The sequence below is a fragment of the Periplaneta americana genome, chromosome 15 (genome assembly GCF_040183065.1).
Source record: "Periplaneta americana isolate PAMFEO1 chromosome 15, P.americana_PAMFEO1_priV1, whole genome shotgun sequence".
Taxonomy (NCBI): domain Eukaryota; kingdom Metazoa; phylum Arthropoda; class Insecta; order Blattodea; family Blattidae; genus Periplaneta; species Periplaneta americana.
In genome coordinates, this window is record NC_091131.1 from 30,191,830 (window position 1) to 30,214,331 (window position 22,502).

The window sequence follows — 22,502 nt, forward strand, 5'->3', positions numbered from 1 at the left end:
ACACTATGTGCAAAATATAAAATTTTTCAGTAGGAAGAGAAAACACATTTATTCATATGGCAGCCGTACATAGGAGACTGTGAATTCTTACATTTTCGAAACAAAGAAATATAATTACATAACGACGAAGTGAAGAGAAGCGACTAGAAGCATTTGAAATGTGAATATGGAGAAGAATGGAACTTGTAAAATGGACAGACAGAATAAGAAGTGATACTGTGCTAGAAAGAGTGGGTGAAGAGAGAATAATGCTGAAACTGATCAGAAAGAGAAAAAAAATGGTTGGGCCACTCGCTAAGAAGAAACTGCCTACTGAAGAATGCACTGGAAGGAATGGTGAATGGAAGAAAAGTTCGGGGCAGACGAAGATATCAGATAATAGACAACATTAAGATACATGGATCATATACGGAGACTAAGAGGAAGGGGTAAAATAGGAAAAATTGAAGAAAACTGGGTTTGGAAAGACCTACCCTTGGGGAAGAACACTGTGAATGAATGAAAGAATAATTCATGTAATGGACTCAAACATGGACGGTTTCTGTCTTTTGTTCACCGAGAATTGAAGAATGGGCAATTTCTGATTTTCTACAGGACGTCTGGTAACAATGTATGTATAGATTAACAGCTCCTACAGCTGGGCTCAAGCATTTCGTACATTGGCGCCTGAGACAGCTGAGAATCGTCTTTTTTTTTTTTCCGTCTCTGCGCAAGTGGCGAAATGGAGGGGAGAGGTGTATGTTGTCGAAGTTCAATATAGTTCCTTCAGATGTCAGCAGTGAACCAGGAACAGCTGCAATACAATGACGGACAGTGTAAAGCCTGCCATCTTTCCTAACCCCATTCAACTAACGGGCATTTGACTTTGTAGTCAGAGTTAAATTTAGTGGTTACGTAATTGTTCATTCGATGTGACAGGTATTCTGCCGGAGAACGTGAACGGTAGTGTCTAGATTTGGTAGAACTGTAGAACGTACGTGTGTTGTGGCTGACGGGAGGTGCCTTATTTGTTTTTATTGATGAAGTTTCCTCACACATTTAAATAACAACAATGGCAGGAGCCAGTAAAGAAAAAGATGAATCGTTTGTTCAAAAGAGAATAGGTGGAACGAGTATTTTGAGTGTGTTATACAGTTTCGCGAAGAAAATTGGAACAGTTGCAATAGTCTATCTAATAGGATACTTCGAGTTGAGCGTAGCATGGTTAATTGGACCTGTCATTTTGTCTGTGATTCGTGATGAGTGGAAGAAAGAGAATGAATTACGAAGAAATGTTGCCAAGGCAGCGGCTATGTGCAATGAAAAAGAAGTCATACTGGCCCGTGTTGACGATCTACCCTCATGGGTAAGATTATATTTTGTGTTCTGCATGATATACATAGATGTTTTACACAGTAGAGCATTTATTACAATGTAAACAAGCTTCAAATTGGACTCTTCAGTTTTACTTTCATTTTTACACACAGTTCATTCCAATACATAACAAGAGGGGTGAAGGAGGGATAATATAGTACTGTGCATGTACGCCTAATATTAAAGGGTTAGAAAACATTTGGAGACGTGTTACACAAGTTTGTTTGCACTATTAAGTTATATTATTAGATCAGTCCGTAATACGTATTTCATACACTATTAGTCATGATATGACGAAGTGTCCATGACCTAAAAAACACTAGTCCACATCTTAATTGGTATTGTGGATACTTATACGAAGGAAGAGATATCGTTAGATATAAGTACTGTGTTTAAATACGAATTTGATTTTATAGATTATTTCAACCTCTTTGGGAATTGTCAGAATAGACCTCATGTAGTCTCTTGTTTGGTATAATAAAGGCGTACCGGTTTTCTGCTGTAGCTGATTGTTATTAAATAACTTAGTAGGCCTACCGTAAATGAATGAAAGCAGGTGTAACTTACGATGGATAAACAGTATGAAGCACGTTTCCTCTGATTTATTCCCTTACACAATTCCATTGTATAAAAATACATTTATTACGAAGTTAAACATTAGGCCTACTCATATTCTGTAATAATCAGATCGAAATGTCATTACGCCTAAATACCGTAACTTAGTATTCATTTATTTACGAGAATTGTTTATTTATTTAATCTGGTAAAGATAGGCCTAAGGGCTTTATTAATACATACTGTATAACGACATACAAAAGTAAAGCTTTATTACCGAGGATGGAGTGATCTTTAGACCCACGAGTTAATTAAGCTACTTTTGTACGAGTTATATCCAATACTTTATCTACGTTGTTCGTTATTTGCCGAAATTTAGAAGAAAATAAATCTATAAATTCAATTAGGCGTATTAAATTTGTTGTAGGCTATATGAATGAAGAATTTTATTCTTTATGAATCATGACGTCAGCTGTATTGTTGCTATGGTAATAGTTGTTATAAAATGCTTTATATACTAAGTATAACATAGCAACGTGTTTTCCTGTTTATTTAACAATAAACGCAAACTTTTGCAATACAGAAGTGTCAACTAATGGCTAACTTTTGCAACGAAAGTAGATAAAGAAATTTTTAGTTTACTTATAAGTTATAGGTACTAAAAAATATATAAATTACCATTTCCAAGACAGTTCCTTACCTCGCGCTTTAATTGCGAAAACATTATAATGTTATATAAAATACAGAAGCAATTTTTATTAGGACATAGGCTATAGGCCTAATGACATTCTCAAGGCGGATTTCCTGAAAACAGAAGGCAATTGTCAAGTGATATTTTATTTTTACACACACAGAGCAAAAAATTGTACTGACAATAACTGACTCCATTTGTTTTTATGCTCATGATACTTTCATTAGGCAATTTAAGACATTTTCAGAGCAAGATGTGTTCTGACACTGTTCCAATAAAAGTAATGACATAGATCTGACTGACGAATAGAATTCTTCGCTGGCAACTGAGTGAATGACTCCATTTTTTAACCCTGCTTACGCAGGTATTTTTGTATTGAAGGCAATGTTCCAAATTGCTTCCAAGAAAAAAACAAGTAGTATTACCAGAGGAGACGTATTTTGTTTTGTGAATAATTGTAAAAATTAAGCGAATTTGAAGTCTGTGTCAAATAATTTTTATACATAATTCACTTCATTTTAATGTCACACAAGTTAATATTTTTGTCAATTCAGATAGGCCTAGGCTAAATTTTAAATAAAGTACTTTTATGTGCTGTGCTTCTATGTTTTAAACTTAATATGAACAGGGAACGCGTATGTTCCTTTGATTTCTTTTCCAGATTCAGAATTCTCATTATTTGAATCTGTTTTGTGTAAAGGTTATATTACAGTATATTGTGGACAAATAATGATTCATTCGTAATCTCTTAAACATCTACAGTAAACGCAAGAAGCTCTTGCAAAGAACTTGTTTAGTTAGCCTAGTATGAGTACACAGTACCCTATCTAGCAAAGAAGCTCAGACGATGAAAGATAAGAATCCAACTTACGATATTTATTATGTTCATGAAATACTGTAAACGCTTTCGTATTTCTGATTATGAAATTGAATCAGGCTGTCGAAAGAAAATCTTGTAGCATTAGTAAAAAAAATAAAGTAACATTACATTTTCTAATTTGAGTAATTTTTATAAAAAGGAAATACTCATTCCATTCCCACGAACATCCCAGCTATTTCTAGTGCGGGGCATCTTAATAATTTTAAATGCCTAATTTTATTACAGTAGTGAGTAGACAATGTGTATTTTTCGAATAGCTACATTAAATACCGGTAGACTCGATCGGTTATGGCGCTTGCCTGCCGATCCGGAGTTGCGCTCGGGCGCGGGTTCGATTCCCGCTTGGGCTAATTACCTGGTTGGGTTTTTTCCGAGGTTTTCCCCAACCGTAAGATGAATGTCGGGTAATCTATGGCGAATCCTCGGCCTCATCTCGCCAAATATCATCTCGCTATCACCAATTCCATCGACGCTAAATAACCTCGTAGTTGATACAGCGTCGTTAAATAACCAATTAAAAAAATACCGGTGGATGTATTGGCACAAAAACATACAGAGATATGGAATGGAATTTACGGGAGGGAGGCACTATGGCCCAGCACTGCGACCTGTTACGATCTATTGCGCCAACTCTCAAGCTAAACGCATTCCCAAACCCACACCGGCTGACTACACTAAGGTTCGCTGCGTACCCAGATTTCGATCAGGCCAGCCCCCTCCGTGCGTCGTCAGCCGGAGATCGGGGAATGCTATGGAATGATGACGAAATGGAGAAATGGTGACGGAGTGATGTAGATGCCTAATATGGAGGAAAGCGGGAGAACCCCGAGAAAAACTCCAACTGCGACCTTGTCCGCCACAAGTGTCACTATAAGTTTTTGAATGAAAAATCCCAGACCTGACTGGGACTCGTACAAGGACATACATAGGGCTATTCCATATGAAGTCGATCAGTAAAAAACCTCGCATTTTTTTACACTCTAATTTTTTCCCTATTTATACAAGGTGCTGAGGAGAGTGCATTTTCAAAAATATACTATCGAAAGTCAAACGGTTTTCGTATTGTTGAGCGACAAATTTAGCGTATTTTATAAAAAAAAAAACAAGCCTTTTCAGCGCTCAGAACTCTGGAACCATTTATTGCAGAACATTGAACGGGAGCTCATTTTGAAGCTGACATTTGGTAGGTTATGTTAAGAAGTAATCCTTGTTTTTATTGTACACAGGGAGACAGATAATCTGATTTTCCTTACTTTTAGGCTTTTTGACAATTTGTAAAAATGTAAAAAAATATTGAGAAAAAACCTTGCATTATTAAGAGGGATTCGGCATTGTTTGCTTAGTGGTATGGCAATAAGTTTCGAGGGTATTAAATAGATTGTTTTCACATGCCTGGACTTGAACGGCGCAGTACCGCACGCACTGGCCGAGAGCTGAAGATAAGCGAGCGTTGGGCGTCATTTTACTCCTGTGTTTATGAAAACTTGCGATAAAGCTAGCCCAGCTGTGCGCTACTAGATGAAACATCACGTGTTTTTCTCCTGGCCTTGCTTATCTCGGCTAGCTCCCGTCTCACAGTCAGCTGGTTAGTTCACGCGCGTACTATTTATTTTATTTATTTGATATTTTCAATACTTTCTTATCAACATACCATCAGTAAAAAATGTGTTTATTTGTACTTTCAATGCGGAATATTTTTAAAATATTTTTTCCTAAGCAAAGGCGTCTTAATGAGGAAAAATCTAAATTTCTCCATTTCCATAAAAAGTAAGAAAATCTGTTTATATGTCAATATAAACTTCAATTTCTCAGTATCGAAATAAACCATGATTTTGATTGTTGGGTGAAAGGGTTTCGGAGCTACAACAGTTTAAAGTTGCTAATTTTATGAAAATACGATAAATTTAAATATTTTTAATTTAAAGACTATGAAGTTCTGATGCCTCAAACTTTGCACAAAGCATTGTATCACAGTTCTCTACGTACAAAAAAGGTTTCATTGTATTTAGAAATTGTAATGTCAATTTTCTCTTTATTTCGGTCGATTTGAGATGGAATAGCTCATACGTATGCAGACAACTAATAAAATTCATACATTGTGTCATAATAAAAATAATCATCATCAACAGCCGTATAATTTCAATACATTATCTTATAATTAACGTCACTACCATTTCAGAACTTATAAAAATCGTCTTTTCTGCCGCCAATGTTTTTTTCCTCACTTGGTTTACGAGGGAACTTCTTTTGGCAGGGCCAGCTGTAAGCCGATTGGACCGATTTATCCCAATCAGGCCCCGCACCTAAGCACAATGATTTATTTGGATTTTTGTGCAATTCTCTGTAAGAAAATACGCAGCAGATCTGGAAGTGGAAATGACAGATATCAAGCTAGTACAGGAAAAGTAACAAACGAGTACCATAAGAATGACTTGTTATAAATGGTTACGTGATTTGTGAAGAAATGGAGGTACTGAAGCCAATTCTGTCAGTAGAGATTAAAAACCTCTGAAAATGCTTGTGTTCCTTGTTTCAAAATTTATGTATTGCTCTTCAGATTTTCCTGACATTCCCAGTGATTGTGGCATAAGGGGAAAAGAGTTTTCCCAAACAAACTGACCAAAACTTATTTGATACTATCAATGCAGAAAGAACGATTCACTGGCCATTGAATTATGAAATTAGTAGGAGTTTAAACTTAAACAAAATTCTAGGGGCGCTATGCATAGACATTTCGCTAGCCCGCGCTACGAGCGTGCTAAACTAGCCCCGGCTATCGACTGATTACTTGTACAGGATTCATATCATATCATATCGCTAACACTGGTTTATGAATACGAAAAACGTTAGTTCGCTGATCGTCCACCGGAAGCCCGCGCTAAGAATGTCTATGAATATGGCCCTAGAAGTTTTTGCACAGAAAAAAAGCTAGAAAGATAATTTTTCACATCAAAGGTAATAATAGTAATACGCCTTTTTATTATCTAATTAAGCTTATAATAAGCAATATTTAGAATTAATATACGCAAAAACGATCAATTATTTCGTAATAATGCTGTTCTTACGTTTTGAAGTATTTTCACTCATTCATTTCACAGCCAATAAAATAGGTGATTTTCCACCTTATTTAGACTACCTAAAGATAATGAACTTTTTTTTTGTTTGTTTACTTGTACCATTGCTTTCCATTAAATAAAATGAGCTTTCTAAATGCATATGTTGATTGATTTCCATTGTATAATACAGATATACTATAAGTTCCGCGCCATATCGTCGCTGTCTAAGGAATTTTCTTATGAAATTTAGGTCAGACATAGGACTGATGCCCACCAGTATTGCGATGCATTTGGGGACCTACGATAGGTAGCGGAATCCGGTTACGGAAACCAGCTATAACGGCTGGGGGAATCATGGTGCTAACCACACGATATAACCTATGTACTGGCTGAGACATTATACGAATTTCGAGATTGGCCCTAGCCATGATTAAGAGAATTTGTATAGCACCTTACAGAAGAGGGCAGGAATTGCTATCATTCTGCAGTTCCTAAGACACTGTACCACTTTCAGAATTATTACTAGCATGTATCTAAGGTTAACATTTTCCCAGCTGGTTATAATACAGATTTCGAAATACCTTGTCTAGTCAACTTAAAAAATAAATACGTACTGGAATTCAAAATCAATTCCACTATTCTATATCTAAATCGTCCTGAAAGTGTTGCCATCGGAAACGCAGAATCTCCGCAGTTCCTGCCCTCCCCCGCTGTATAGTCCAAGGCCAGTTGCTTCCTCTCCAGTCGCCTCAAGTTCAATTGAATCGGTCATTGCAGAAAGGGGATAAGTCATGAAAAATGCGAAAATGAGTTAAGAGTGCCATTGCTTTCTCCAGACCTAGACACACATTTCCATACAGAAATGGGACAAATTTGCTCATTCTCAACGCAAAGCAGAGTACCATACGCAGCGCAGTCATTGCAGAAAGGGGACAAGTCAGCGACTTATCTTCTTTCTGCACTGACTGACTGGACGTGACGCAACTGAGTGCCGCGCGCCTAGTAAGTTACGCGCCCATCAGCTGATAAGGAAAATGGCAGATAAGCTGGAAGTAGTGAGTGACCCAGGGGAAGAAAACTGTGTTATTAGTGGTAAACGTAAACGCAATGAAATGAACTACCGCAGAAATGTAATTAAGAAAAATAAACTGAAGGGAGTGGAACATGTCAATTGGATTGGGAAGACTGTAGCAGCTCGTACGACAGGAGAACAGTGTGGGTAAGAAGCAACTCATTGTTTATTAGACACTATGTATTAGCTAACTCTGAACACATTTGATTGAGTAGATGGTATTACCGTTTCTATCGTATTGTTAGTCAGATGTTCAGATAAAATGTGGAAAGAAGGCTACGATTTCGATTATTTCACTTTCAGTCAAAGATTTTTTTAGCTATTAGATATGATGCAGTACTTCTCCTGTGGTATGCGATTTTTACTGTCCAAGAAGGATAAATTAAAATATTTATTTAGCTTGTACATGGATTGAAATTACTTTATGACTCTGATGTGAAACGGTATACTGAAATAATCACATTAATACATTACGTAGTTACGTACTATCATGTTTTTTATGTAAATTACAGATGCAAGAAAAAATGTTTTGAGAATCTTAGCAATGAAGATTTTAATCATGCGATTACAACAATGAACTCCTTCGATACCAAAGATGAACAAGATCTTCATTTACAAAGATTGATAGAACTTCAAAAAATAAAATCAAGGCGTCCTAGGTCTGAGAATGGAATTCTAAGGAAAGGTTCATACAAATACTATTTTATTAAGAGTGATAGTAGTAAGACGGAAGTGTGTAAGAAAGCCTTTGTTAGTTTGTATGGCATTGGAAAGAAGCAGGTGGAGCGACTATGTAATTTGCTTTATGAAGGGAAGTCTCCAAAAGACAGAAGGGGTTCAAACGAAAAAGCAAACACCATACCAGGAGAAATATTACATCTAATTCAGGAACACATTGAGTCATTTCCAACTAAAGAAACACATTATTGTGGCAAAGGGGAGAAATATTTGGATGCTCGTCTCAATGTCAAACTAATGTATGACCTGTTTATTACCAAACACCCTGACAGTGGGGTAAAATATAAATTTTACCTTCAATATTTTCATGAAAACTTTTCATTGCGCTTTGGGCGACCACAAGTAGACGTATGCAGCAAGTGTGAGGAGCTTGGAGTTAAGATAAAATCCTCAAACTTATGTGATTCTCTCAAGAGAGTAGCTGTTGTGGAAATGATGGTCCATAAACGACGTAGTAAGAAATTCTACAATAAAATCAAAGAACTGGAGGAAATATGTAAAGAAAGAAATGATGTTCTTGGAATCTGCTTTGACTATATGCAGAACCTTCCTTTGCCCAACATTCCGGTACAAGAAATGTTCTATTACAGACAACTTTGGGTCATCAATTTCAATATTCACAACTTGAAAGACCATACGGCGCACTTCTATTCCTATCATGAAGGTACAGGCCACAAATCTCCAAATGAAGTGTGTTCTCTTTTTCTGAACTACATTGAAAATTATGTCCCTTCTTCAGTCAAGGAATTTTATCTTTTCTCTGATAACTGTGGAGGGCAAAATAAAAACCATACCGTAATTCGATTGCTGCTTGCACTGACTCAAATGGGGAGATTCAACAAAATCATTCATTATTTTCCACAACGAGGCCATTCATTTCTTCTCTGTGACCGCGACTTTGGTGTAGTGAAGCGCAAACTAAGGAAGACAGACAGGGTATATGTGCCAGAACAGTACAATACCTTGATCCACCAGGAAAACACAAACAACAGATTTTCTGTAGAATCAGTTACTACTGATGATATTTTGAATTTTAAATGCTGGTGGCCAGAGCATTACAAGAAAACCACCTGCTCATTAGACACACTTGGGAAGAAAGGGAAAAATAAGAAAATGTTTTCTCCAACACAATTTAGTGAATTTGTTTACTCTAAAGATGATCCTGGATGTGTAACTGCCAGTGTGGTCATTGGTAGTGAAATGAGCAAACACAGATTCTGTATGACAAAAACAGGTACTGGACGCATGGTAATGCCTACACAAAAGGCATACAATGGGAAAATTCCCATTAATACGAAAAAACTTGGAGACGTATCGAAAGTGAGGCAATACATTCCATTGGAACACTCTTTCTTTTACGAAGAGATCCTGAACTGGCCATCTTGTGACAAAGAATCTACAGAAGACGTGGCTTCCAACATCCAACAATACACTCTGTAAAAATTGAAACAAATGATTTTGTGTAGTAATTTGTTGTATTTTTAATTTGTGTATATATTATTGTGCTCTCCTATATGCAGTTTTTGAGTATTAGTTTAAAAGTACAGTTTTAATTTAAAAGTGTAATATAAAATCACGTATTGGTACATTTCTATAGTAGGATTAATGATTAAAATGCAAAAATAATTATTTAAATGGTGACAGTAATGTAGTAATTACACACAAAAGCATTGTTATCATTGTAATTATTACCATTTAGTTTGTTTTCAAATATTACATTAGCCCAAATTTGCAAATTATTATTTTTTCCTTCATGTTGAACAATTCCTTGCAGAAAGGGGATAAGTCATGGTTCGATAAAACAATTTTAAACAAAAGTGTTTGAGATGTCAGATGTCTAACATGATGTATTATACTTCACTACTCATAAACAAGGTAAGAAAAAATATTTATGAGGATTGCTCCGGTATTGGAAGAGGAAAACAGTTTTTATTGATTATCTCAAAAGTAAGATTTTATGACTTATCCCCTTTCTGCAATGACCGATTCAATTATTCTCGACATTAAGTAACGAATGAAGGAACGTCTTGAATAAAACTTTTGATGCAAACAGGGTTTCTCGTGGTACGCGTATTATTATTATTATTATTATTATTATTATTATTATTATTATTATTATTATTATTATTATTATTATTATTCATTTATACATACAGCAGAGTCCGTATAGGTCAGTTTCTATCTGATGCTTTTCCAATTCACTGCGGGCTAAAGCAGGGAGATGCACTATCACCTTTACTTTTTAACTTCGCTCTAGAATATGCCATTAGGAAAGTTCAGGATAACAGGCAGGGTTTGGAATTGAACGGGTTACATCAGCTTCTTGTCTATGCAGATGACGTGAATATGTTAGGAGAAAATGCACAAACGATTAGGGAAAACACGGAAATTTTACTTGAAGCAAGTAAAGCGATCGGTTTGGAAGTAAATCCCGAAAAGACAAAGTATATGATTATCTCTCGTGACCAAAATATTGTACGAAATGGAAATATAAAAATTGTAAATTTATCCTTCGAAGAGATGGAAAAATTCAAATATCTTGGAGCAACAGTAACAAATATAAATGACACTCGGGAGGAAATTAAACGCAGAATAAATATGGGAAATGCCTGTTATTATTCGGTTGAGAAGCTTTTATCATCCAGTCTGCTGTCCAAAAATCTGAAAATTAGAATTTATAAAACAATTATATTACCGGTTGTTCTGTATGGTTGTGAAACTTGGACTCTCACTCTGAGAGAGGAACATAGGTTAAGGGTGTTTGAGAATAAGGTGCTTAGGAAAATATTTGGGCTAAGCGGGATGAAGTTACAGGAGAATGGAGAAAGTTACACAACACAGAACTGCACGCATTGTATTCTTCACCTGACATAATTAGGAACTTAAAATCCAGACGTTTGAGATGGGCAGGGCATGTTGCACGTATGGGCGAATCCAGAAATGCATATAGAGTTTTAGTTGGGAGACCGGAGGGAAAAAGACCTTTAGGGAGGCCGAGACGTAGATGGGAGGATAATATTAAAATGGATTTGGGGGAGGTGGGGTATGATGATAGAGACTGGATTAATCTTGCACAGGATAGGGACCGCTGGCGGGCTTATGTGAGGTCGGCAATGAACCTTCGGGTTCCTTAAAAGCCATTTGTAAGTAAGTAAGTATTATTATTATTATTATTCATTTATAGTTTTCTGCCCAAAGGCATGTCTTTCACTGCAAACTCAGCATTCTACAGTATTTTTCATTTTCTGCCTTCCTTTTAGTCTCCGCATACGATCCATGTACCTTAATGTTGTCTATCATCTGATATCTTTTTCTGCCGCGAACTTTTCTTTCGTTAACCATTCCTTCCAGTGCATCCTTTAGTAGGCAGTTTCTTCTTAGCCAGTGGCCCAGTCAATTTCTTTTTCTCTTCTTGTTGAATTTCAGCATTATTCTTTCTAGCACAGCTTCATTTCTCATTCTGTCCATTTCACACACTCAGTGTGCAATGAGGGGGAATACAGCAGTGGAGGTGTCGGGGGTACAGTCCTTTAACAACACGGACGATAATATCGTTCTTTAGTATTAATATTAATATTAATATTATGGCTGTCTGCGCATGCGCAGACTTGGTTAATAAAAACCTAAAATAACCAAACTTAATCTTCGTATATGTAAGATCTGTAACTGGAGCACGAAGGAAACTTCTTGATGTGATCTTTACTTGATCTGGAATGTGCACTTGAAAATACATTCAGGTAAGTATCACGCTGGCACTGCATAAGAGATACGCGTACGCGCCACAGCCAAACTATTCCTGTTGCGAGTCCCTTCTGTTAAAAGTACTTTAATAATAATAATAATAATAATAATAATAATAATAATAATAATAATAATAATAATAATAACAACAATAATAATAATAATAATAATAATGTATTTATTCTGGCGAAGTTAAGGCCATTAGGCCTTCTCTTACACTTAGCCAGAAACAAAAGAAGCTGATACAATTTTACTAATATTTAAAAAAACTTTTCACACTAGTGTTAAAATCAGTGGCGAAGCTAAAGTGTAAATACTGGGTAGGCTGAAAAACATCTGCTTATATTGTATCTTTTTATAGAGCAGATGTATATCGGCTTTTCTGTCAAAATATTTTTTGTGACACAGACCCCAGAATAAGCTGATGACCACTCATTTTCATCCCCAATCAGAATAGGCAGATAGCCTATAACAATATAACTTATTTGTCTCAAAGCACCCTGTTAGCCAAGGATTTCTTATAGGCTACCATGAAAATTGAAAATTTCTATTTTGTCTTCCTCCATATGCTATTTTAATAATTTGTAAATGTAATGTCGATCTCCTATCTTTGTAAGCATATTTTTTCATACGTTCAATAAAACGGTTTCTCTTTTAAATTCCACAAATAAATAATAGGTAATGATCTCAATGTCCTCTCAGTATGAACCATGTTGCACAATATTAATATGTAACACACACACACACGCATGCACTTTTGATTAAACTAACGCTCAACAACACAGTCCATTCAAAGAACACCAATATAGCGCGACGTATTATCGTGACGGTAGGCTCGTTAGCACGGATACGTAGCGAATCGATGCTCCCTCCCCGGACCCCCCCTCAAGCTTACGAGTCAATGTCGTAGCCATGTTAGATCTTGATGATGCTCATTTTGCTTTCGTTATTACATTTACAGTTCTTTGGATCTTCTTTAAATATCAACACATCAATTAACGAATTTCGCCATTTTTATAGTTCTAGATCTCAAATTAACTGAGCACGCAGAAATATGTTTACCCTGTCTAATTCCTCAAGTTCTCGATCATCTTCTGGAAGCGTCCGACCATTTCATTCAACACAACATATTCTTTAACACACAAATATAGATAATATAGAAGATCATCCAACTGAGGTAACAATAAAAACGAACTCGATTTCTTAGACACCTAATCCTATTTGAAGTTCTCGTATATCTATACTAATAATAAATCTGTAGCCAAAATTTTTCTGTTAATTTTCGATTTTCCAAAAATAATTGATCCTAACATATATAATTAACCGCCCTGAAACCGAAAATCACTTTTTTTTTTAAATTTTTGTCTGTCTGTCTGTCTGGATGTTTGTTACCTTTTCACGCGATAATGGCTGAACCGATTTATATGAAAATTGGAATATAAATTAAGTTCGTTGTAACTTAGATTTTAGGCTATATGACATTCAAAATATTTTATTTAAAAAGGGGGTTATAAGGGGCTTGAATTAAATAAATCGAAATATCTCCCTTCTTATTAATTTTTACGAAGAATATTACATAACAAAAGTTTCTTTAAAAATAATTTCTGATAAGTTTTATTCCGTGCAAAATTTTTATAGGACTGATATTTAATGAGATAAATGAGTTTCAAAATTACAATAACAACGCCATCTAAGGCGGTGTAATGAAATAAAAAACAAATGACTTCGTCTGTAAGGGGCCTTGGACAATAACAATCGAAAGCTATGAAACATAGCCTACAGAGAATGTTTCTGTGTTTGTATGACGCAATATCGGAAGCTAAATTAACCGATTTGTATAATTAATTATTAATTCACCATTAGATGGACATAATGCTATAATGTTATTACAGTAACTTCTGAGTGAATCGAGGACAGGTAAGATTAAAACAGCTTTTTATGCACAGAAAACTTGATAGGCTATTCTGTACATTCGTTTCCTGTATTTCCTAAATTTTTATGACCAAATGAGTGCTCTCTGGATCAAAATGATCGCATTTTAATTTTTTGATACAATTTAAATTAAGTAACATAATAAACTATTTATCCTTCTATCAAACACGAATGTTCCCTGGATCAAATGTCCTATTTTAATTATGCAATTACTTCATATTTATTTCTAACGGGTGCAGCGGAGCGCACGGGTACGGCTAGTTAAAAAAATAAAAAAAAACGTTTCTGTATTTAGAAGATTACCACCAAGTTGTTTCAGAAAAATAAGATATTATTTTCTAAATTGTTACGTAAAGATGTAAGTACGTGCAGTAGGCCTATATCCGAGATACGGATAACATAGTTTGCTCTGTCAAGCGATTACTTAACATACCTATTTCATATTCTCTGAGTTAAATTAGTGTAGGTACACGATATGAAATTGATCTTATCTCAGAAATGTGTGAAGAACCTTCAATGTTGTACATAGGGTATAGCATTAAAAATTCTGTGTGAGGATTATGATTAGGTTACATAATTGTAACGTTCTTATCGAGAAGAAACAGATAAAGAGCTTATCTTACAAGAGCTTCTTTCCTTAGTATGTGGAAATAGAAGATGTCACATTCTTATCCTATCTTTCTGTTAAGTACACAAGCCACAACTCTGATTTCATGTATCTAAACTGTCATTCAGGTGACTGTTATATTCACTTCCTTGACTTCTTACTTTTTTTTTTATTTTTACTCCATTATGCTCATTAAACCGACGATTTCTCATCACAAAGAGGTGGATTCGACACTTGACAGGATTTAGAAGAATGTGAAACATACTTCGGTCTCACTTTGCGTATCATGTGCGACAGCAAACAACATACTGTATGCTGAATTTAATTCTGAATAAAGACCTATAAAATATTAATACTGGGTTGATACAAAAATTCGTAGCGTGTTTTCAGTGTGAAAATTGTTTTTGCTATGAATAGAAGACAGAAATTTAACACTAATATATTCTTCTACATTATCTATGACTATTTGTCAACGCTGGGGTAGTTTTTCGATTCCTCGTCTGAAGAAATCTGCTGGTTTGGAGTTAAAGAAGTCGCCAAGTCTAGTTCGTAAAGCATCTTCATTATCAAAGGAGTTCCATTGAATATTGATGTTTAGAGAACGGAAAAGGTAAAAATCTGAGGGCGCAAAATAAGGAGAATATGAGGGATGAGGAATCATCTCCCAACCAAGCTGCTTACGTCAGGTTAGCGGAGTGCGGGCGTGTATTATCGTGTTGCAACAGCACTTGATATATCTTCCCAGTCGGTTTTCTTCAATTGCGGCTGTATGGCGTCTGAATTGTTGGCAATAAATGTCAGCAATTCGTAGTACACGACGCCTTATTTATCCCACCAGACGCGAAACATCATCTTCTGATTTAATGAATAGTAACAAGTAATAACCGCAGAATAAATATGGAAAATGCCTGCTGTTATTCAGTTAAGAAACTTTTGTCATCCAGTCTGTTCTCAAAAAAGCTGAATGTTAGAATTTATAAAATGGTTGTTCTGTGTGGTTGGACTCTCACTTTGAGAGAGGAACGGAGGTTAAGGGCGTTTGAGAATAAGTGCTTAAGTAAATATTTGTGGCTAGGAGGAATGAAGTTACAGGAGAATGGAGAAAGTTGCACAACACAGAACTGCACGTATTGTATTCTTCACCTAATATAGGCTACTGTAATTATGAACATTAAATCCAGACGTTTGAGATGGGCAGGGCATGTAGCACGTGTGGGTGAATCCAGGAATGCATATAGAGTGTTAGTTGGAAGACCTGAGAGCAAAAGGTCTTTGGGTGAGCCCGAGACGTAGATGGGAGAATAACTATTAAAATGAATTTGAGGAAGTTAGGATATGATGGATTAATCTTGCTCAGGATAGGGACCGATGGCGGCTTATGTGAGGGCAACAATGAACCTGTAAGTAAGTAATTGTCCCTTAGACCAAGTTGTAACAAATTTACATCTGATAAGCATTCTTAAAATGCCAGTTAAGGTTGTTTTTTTTATTTTATGATGTCGGTATTATATAGAAAGTTATTTTTATGTATTGTTTATACCATTAATCCCAATTGGGCAAGGTATCCTGTCATCAGAAAAAACTCTCGATATATCGATAGCACAAAATACTCCCGGTCAAAAGGTTCCTCACACGAGTAGCCTAGGGTGTATCAAAAACATTTCATCCTACATAAATATTCAGTGTTCAGCTGAAAACGGGAACAATGTGCACTAATACCGCATAGTGTAAGAATTCATGAGTCACATTTCCGAACATATTCATTGCATCCACGCTTTACAGTTCTGAATTCGTTTGGTACTGAAATGTCAAATGACTTACCATGACACATTCTTGTAACATTCGTTGCAAGTGGGCGTGATTAGTCATATGCACATTCCGTCAAAAGGCTGATAAAAATTATTTTATATCTCTGAAACAGTCTTTAAAGAGTATTGCATTTCCTTAACATTTATTGCTAAATTCAACTGTTATCAGTATTGTATGATACAGTTCAGATAAAGATTAGCTAATCTCTGAAAATAAGATAAAAATTATTCAGTTATCATAAATCCTAATTGAAGACAGGCTAAATGAAACTAAATGTTACTTCATACCTGTCATTCATTTACAATAACGCCGTATCACTGTATTATCTTTAATCTACAATTTTAATTTTCATGTATGACTTACATAATAGGAAGATTAAGTAAAAAAAAAAATGAATGTCACGAAGAGGAGGCGTATTTTTTTATTTTGCGATTTACGCATTTTGCAACAATTCAGAAAGCGATAATAAAACAGACAAGAGTTTATATTTCTTTAAAATTTAAAAAATAAAACGAATGTTAAATGTTTCAGTAACATTATTCATTTCGTTTTTTTATACCATACTACATTTCAACTAGAGTTAATTACCTCGTGACATTTACACACACATAAAGCGTTATCAAACTGAGAGACGAGACGAGGACAGTATTATTAGTCAGCGGGACCAGATGATTACGTATGCTGACACAAAATACCGTGCAGATAAAATATTTTTGGATCAGTTTGTCAAGCAGGATGCAAGAAAATTCCAAGAGTTCGGGAACTGTAAACTTTAAAATCATTCACAGGAAATTTCAGACTGCAATAATAATAATAATAATAATAATAATAATAATAATAATAATAATAATAATAATCATCATCATCATCATCATCATCGTGGCTTTGTCAATCTGGCCTGTTCCAGCTCAGTATTTCACCGTTTTCTTAAGGTAAGCGTTCACTACATCGTATCGGACGAATCGCACGGATCGGAAAAAGACAACCTTTGCTGTAATTCTTATGTAATCGCGTTCACTACATCGTATCGCACGCATCGCCTCTCGGCAAATCCGTCCACGTTTCTCGGATGAGCAACTTTTCCGATGCGTGCAATCATGGCCTCCTTTAATAAGCCAATTTCAATTGCTCAACTGTTACTATTATGTTGTGCCATGTTTAGTGTCGCGCCAAAATGGCAGACGGAAAACTTATTTCGCTTGTAGAAAATTGCGAAGAAATATATAATTTGAGGCGTTCCCATTACAGTAATCAAGTTATTTCTTACATATATATTATGTAACCAATATTTCTTTCGTTTCTTCTCTTCAATTAAGACGCATGAAGCAATTACAAATTCTTATTCGCAAACAGTCATAATTAATAGACCTAACCTCAACTCCCCTGTTTTCAGCAATGTCAATATCGTACGACGTCATGTTTCAAACAGCTGATAGGGGAATCCGATGAGGCGATGAGATGAAGCCGTTACAGTGAACGCACTGCACTTAAAATATCCGTTGCGTGCGATTCGTACGAGGAGTGCGATACGATGTAGTGAACGCTTACCTTTAATCTTCGTAAATTACGCTTTCCATCTGATTGGTAACTTACAATATATACTTCCATGCTGCCTTTTGATAGGCAATTACGGTCTGTTCTATTTTTTCTAGGTTTTCACTTAATTCCTGTTTATATTTCAATATTTTAATTAATTTTTAATTCAAACTGCAAGGATAATGTGAAGAACTTCTAATTAACGAAATCTGTATAATTAACGAAATTGATCTTACCTTGACACTATTCATTAAGGAAAGATAGAAATAGTTGTTCTCACGTTTTCATTCCATTTGATTGTATCCCACAGTTGTTACATCAGCATTGTAGGTGTGAGATGTGGGACAAAGTAAAAAGTTATAGTAACAAATATCCTACAATACGTAGCAAGTAGATTAATTCAGTTTACAAGTAAAATATAAATAATTCACCAGTTGAATAGAAGGATGAGTATGGAGAAAATTTGTTAATTCTGTTCTGAAACTTTTCCCTTGCTCCTTTAAGCTTCAGGCAGTGCATTGAAGACCGCAATACATGACTAGTAATTCCTTTTTTATAACGCTGAGACTAATTAATATCCGTGAAAAGAAATATATTTTATTATACACGTCATATTATACTGTATTGTACAATATACAGAATAAGTCAAAAGTCTGGAACCACCTTATTATACAGTGCATATATTTTATCTTTCCACACTGTGCTGTGCACTGCCGCTTCCACTCTACATCCTCTAGCGTGGAAAGATAAAATGTATGTACTATGTCTCTGATTCTGTACAGATATCCCCTTTTATTGTAACACAGATGAATCAACCAATACTTACTTACTGCTTTTAAGGAACCCGCAGGTTCATTGCCGCCCTCACATAAGCCCGCCATTGGTCCCTATCCTGAGCAAGATTAATCCAGTCTCTATCATCATATCTCACTTCCCTCAAATCCATTTTAATATTATCCTCCCATCTACGTCTCGGCCTCCCTAAAGGTCTTTTTCCCTCCGGCCTCCCAACTAACACTCTATATGCATTTCTGGATTCGCCCATACGTGCTACATGCCCTGCCCATCTCAAACGTCTGGATTTAATGTTCCTAATTATGTCAGGTGAAGAATACAATCCGTGCAGTTCTGTGTTGTATAACTTTCTCCATTCTCCTGTAACTTCAACCCTCTTAGCCCCAAATATTTTCCTAAGCACCTTATTCTCAAACACTCTTAACCTATGTTCCTCTCTCAACGTGAGAGTCCAAGTTTCACAACCATACAGAACAACCGGTAATATAACTGTTTTATAAATTCTAACTTTCAGATTTTTTTACAGCAGACTGGATGTTAAAAGCTTCTCAGCCGAATAATAACAGGCATTTCCCATATTCATTCTGTGTTTAATTTCCTCCCGAGTATCATTTATATTTGTTACTGTTGCTCCAAGATATTTGAACTTCTCCACCTCTTCAAAAGATAAAAGATAAATTTACAATTTTTATATTTCCATTTCGTACAATATTCTCGTCACGAGACATAATAATATACTTTGTCTTTTCGGGATTTACTTCCAAACCTATCTCTTTACTTGCTTCCAGTAAAATTCCCGTGTTTTCCCTAATCGTTTGTGGATTTTCTCCTAACATATTCACGTCATCCGCATAGACAAGCAGCTGATATAACCCGTTCAATTCCAAACTCTCTCTGTTATCCTGGACTTTCCTAATGGCATACTCTAGAGCAAAGTTAAAAAGTAAAGGTGATAGTGCATCGCCTTGCTTTAGCCCACAGTGAATTGGAAACGCATCTGACAGAAACTGGCCTATACGGACTCTGCTGTACGTTTCACTGAGACACATTTTAATTAGTCGACCTGGTTTCTTGGGAATACCAAATTCAATAAGAATATCATATAAAAACTTCTCTCTTAACCGAGTCATACGCCTTTTTTAAATCTATGAATAACTGATGCACTGTACCCTTATACTCCCGTTTTTTCTCCATTATCTGTCGAATACAAAATATCTGGTCAATAGCTGATATATTACGCCTAAAACCACACTGATGATCCCCAATAATTTCATCTACATATGGAGTTAATCTGATGAATCAACCAATTACAGACATAACTATAACACTTCACCATCTTGAAAGCCGCCATATTTGATACAAAGTTAAAATTTCAAATGTAAAAGAGGTTGTATGAGCACTCTAAAATTGTCTAAAAGTTTGTGACAAAACCAATGGCAAAATGAGTTTTAAGACACCTCAATTCCTGTAGAAATAGTAAGAGTAGTATTTGTCTTTGGTAATAAGAATGGCAGGGAGACCGAAACAGTCTAATAGAACTGCCCACAGGCGGCACTTTATGCACCTGGTAGTTCCTGGAATTTTTAACCTTGGGGTTGCGCAGCGACCGAATCACGCTGTACTTCATTCTTTTATAATGCACTTGCCACATGTTAAAACCAAGAGAAACGCATTGTGCTGGGAGACACTTGTGTAAATAGGAAGTGAGTCATGACTTCATGAGACAGGTGAAATTCATTAAGAGTGAATCTCACGTTAATTACGTGAGTAATATTGAATAATCAAACTTCCTGCAATATCTCTCCTCAGAAAACTCGTCATAGGGCGGAAAGCTACTGTCTATTCCTGTATGTGTATAGGGATCACTATTACTAAATTTCTTACAAAAGCCCTAAAGATTCACCCTTAATGTGAATGAAGTAGAAAGCTCACTGAGAATTTCACCAACTTGAGAAATGTAGTGCAACCTTCTGCTTTTCTGAACTCATACAGGGATGTACAGTATTTAAGGCCTGGCGAGCTCTGGTAGCGTCATGGTACTATTTTTTAGGCCACGTGGTGCCAGGGCACTTTTATGGTTTTTATATTATTGTCAAATTTTGCATTTATAAAAAGTAATATTTCATTTATATTTAAACAATTTCGCAGACCTAACAAACTCTGTGTCTAGATTCTAACCCATTTATTTTCGTCTGACTATTCCTATGGAAATGGTGGTGGTGATGATGACAATGACGACGACGAAAGGTACCGGTACTAACGAAATTCCAGAGCCAGGACACTTCTATGGTTTTTATATTATCGTCAAATTTTACATTTATAAAACGTAATATTGTATTTATATTTAAACAATTTATATTTAAACTCTGTCTAGATTCTAACTCATGTATTTTCGTCTGACATTCCATAACTATTCCTATGGAAATGCTGGCGATGATGATGATGATGATGATGATGATGATGATGATGATGATGATAATGATAATGACGACGACGACGACGAAAGGTGCCGGTACTAATGAAATTCCAGAGCCAGGACACTTTTATGGTTTTGATATTATCGTCAAATTTTACATTTATAAAACGTAATATTTTATTTATATTTAAACAATTTATATTTAAAATCTATGTCTAGATTCTAACTCATGTATTTTCGTCTGACATTCCATAACTATTCCTATGGAAATGATGATGATGATGATGATGATGATGATGATGATGATGATGATGATGATGATGATGATGATGATGATGACGACGACGACGAAAGGTGCCGGTACTAATGAAATTCCAGAGCCAGGACACTTCTATGGTTTTGATATTATCGTAAAATTTTACATTTATAAAACGTAATATTTTATTTATATTTAAACAATTTATATTTAAACTCTGTCTAGATTCTAACTCATGTATTTTCGTCTGACATTCCATAACTATTCCTATGGAAATGATGATGATGATGATGATGATGATGATGATGATGATGATGATGATGATGATAATGACGACGACGACGACGAAAGGTGCCGGTACTAATGAAATTCCAGAGCCAGGACACTTTTATGGTTTTTATATTATCGTCAAATTTTACATTTATAAAACGTAATATTTTATTTATATTTAAACAATTTATATTTAAACTCTGTCTAGATTCTAACTCATGTATTTTCGTCTGACATTCCATAACTATTCCTATGGAAATGCTGGCGATGATGATGATGATGATGATGATGATGATGATGATGATAATGACGACGACGACGACGAAAGGTGCCGGTACTAATGAAATTCCAGAGCCAGGACACTTCTATGGTTTTTATATTATCGTCAAATTTTACATTTATAAAACGTAATATTTTATTTATATTTAAACAATTTATATTTAAACTCTGTCTAGATTCTAACTCATGTATTTTCGTCTGACATTCCATAACTATTCCTATGGAAATGCTGACGATGATGATGATGATGATGATGATGATGATGATGATGATGATGATGATGATGATGAGGACGACGACGACGACGACGACGACGAAAGGTGCCGGTACTAATGAAATTCCAGATCCAGGACACTTTTATGGTTTTGATATTATCGTCAAATTTTACATTTATAAAACGTAATATTTTATTTATATTTAAACAATTTATATTTAAACTCTATGTCTAGATTCTAACTCATGTATTTTCGTCTGATATTCCATAACTATTCCTATGGAAATTCTGGCGATAATGAT

At 35.4% G+C, this 22,502-nt stretch overlaps 1 protein-coding gene across 4 annotated transcripts in view; it reads left to right on the top strand.

Moving 5' to 3' along the window:
* Positions 1 to 799: 799 nt before the first annotated feature.
* The window catches only part of Esyt2 (extended synaptotagmin-like protein 2), a 122,049-nt gene continuing 100,346 nt past the window's right edge, over positions 800 to 22,502 (top strand). For 2 of the 4 annotated variants that reach the window (XM_069846856.1, XM_069846858.1), the window contains exon 1: positions 847 to 1,345. In XM_069846856.1, coding sequence (XP_069702957.1) covers positions 1,052 to 1,345 — 294 coding nt within the window. In that variant the 5' untranslated portion in view covers positions 847 to 1,051. Of the gene's footprint in view, positions 1,346 to 7,653; positions 7,755 to 22,502 lie in introns of those variants that run through there. The other 2 variants (XM_069846857.1, XM_069846859.1) reach the window with 2 other exon arrangements.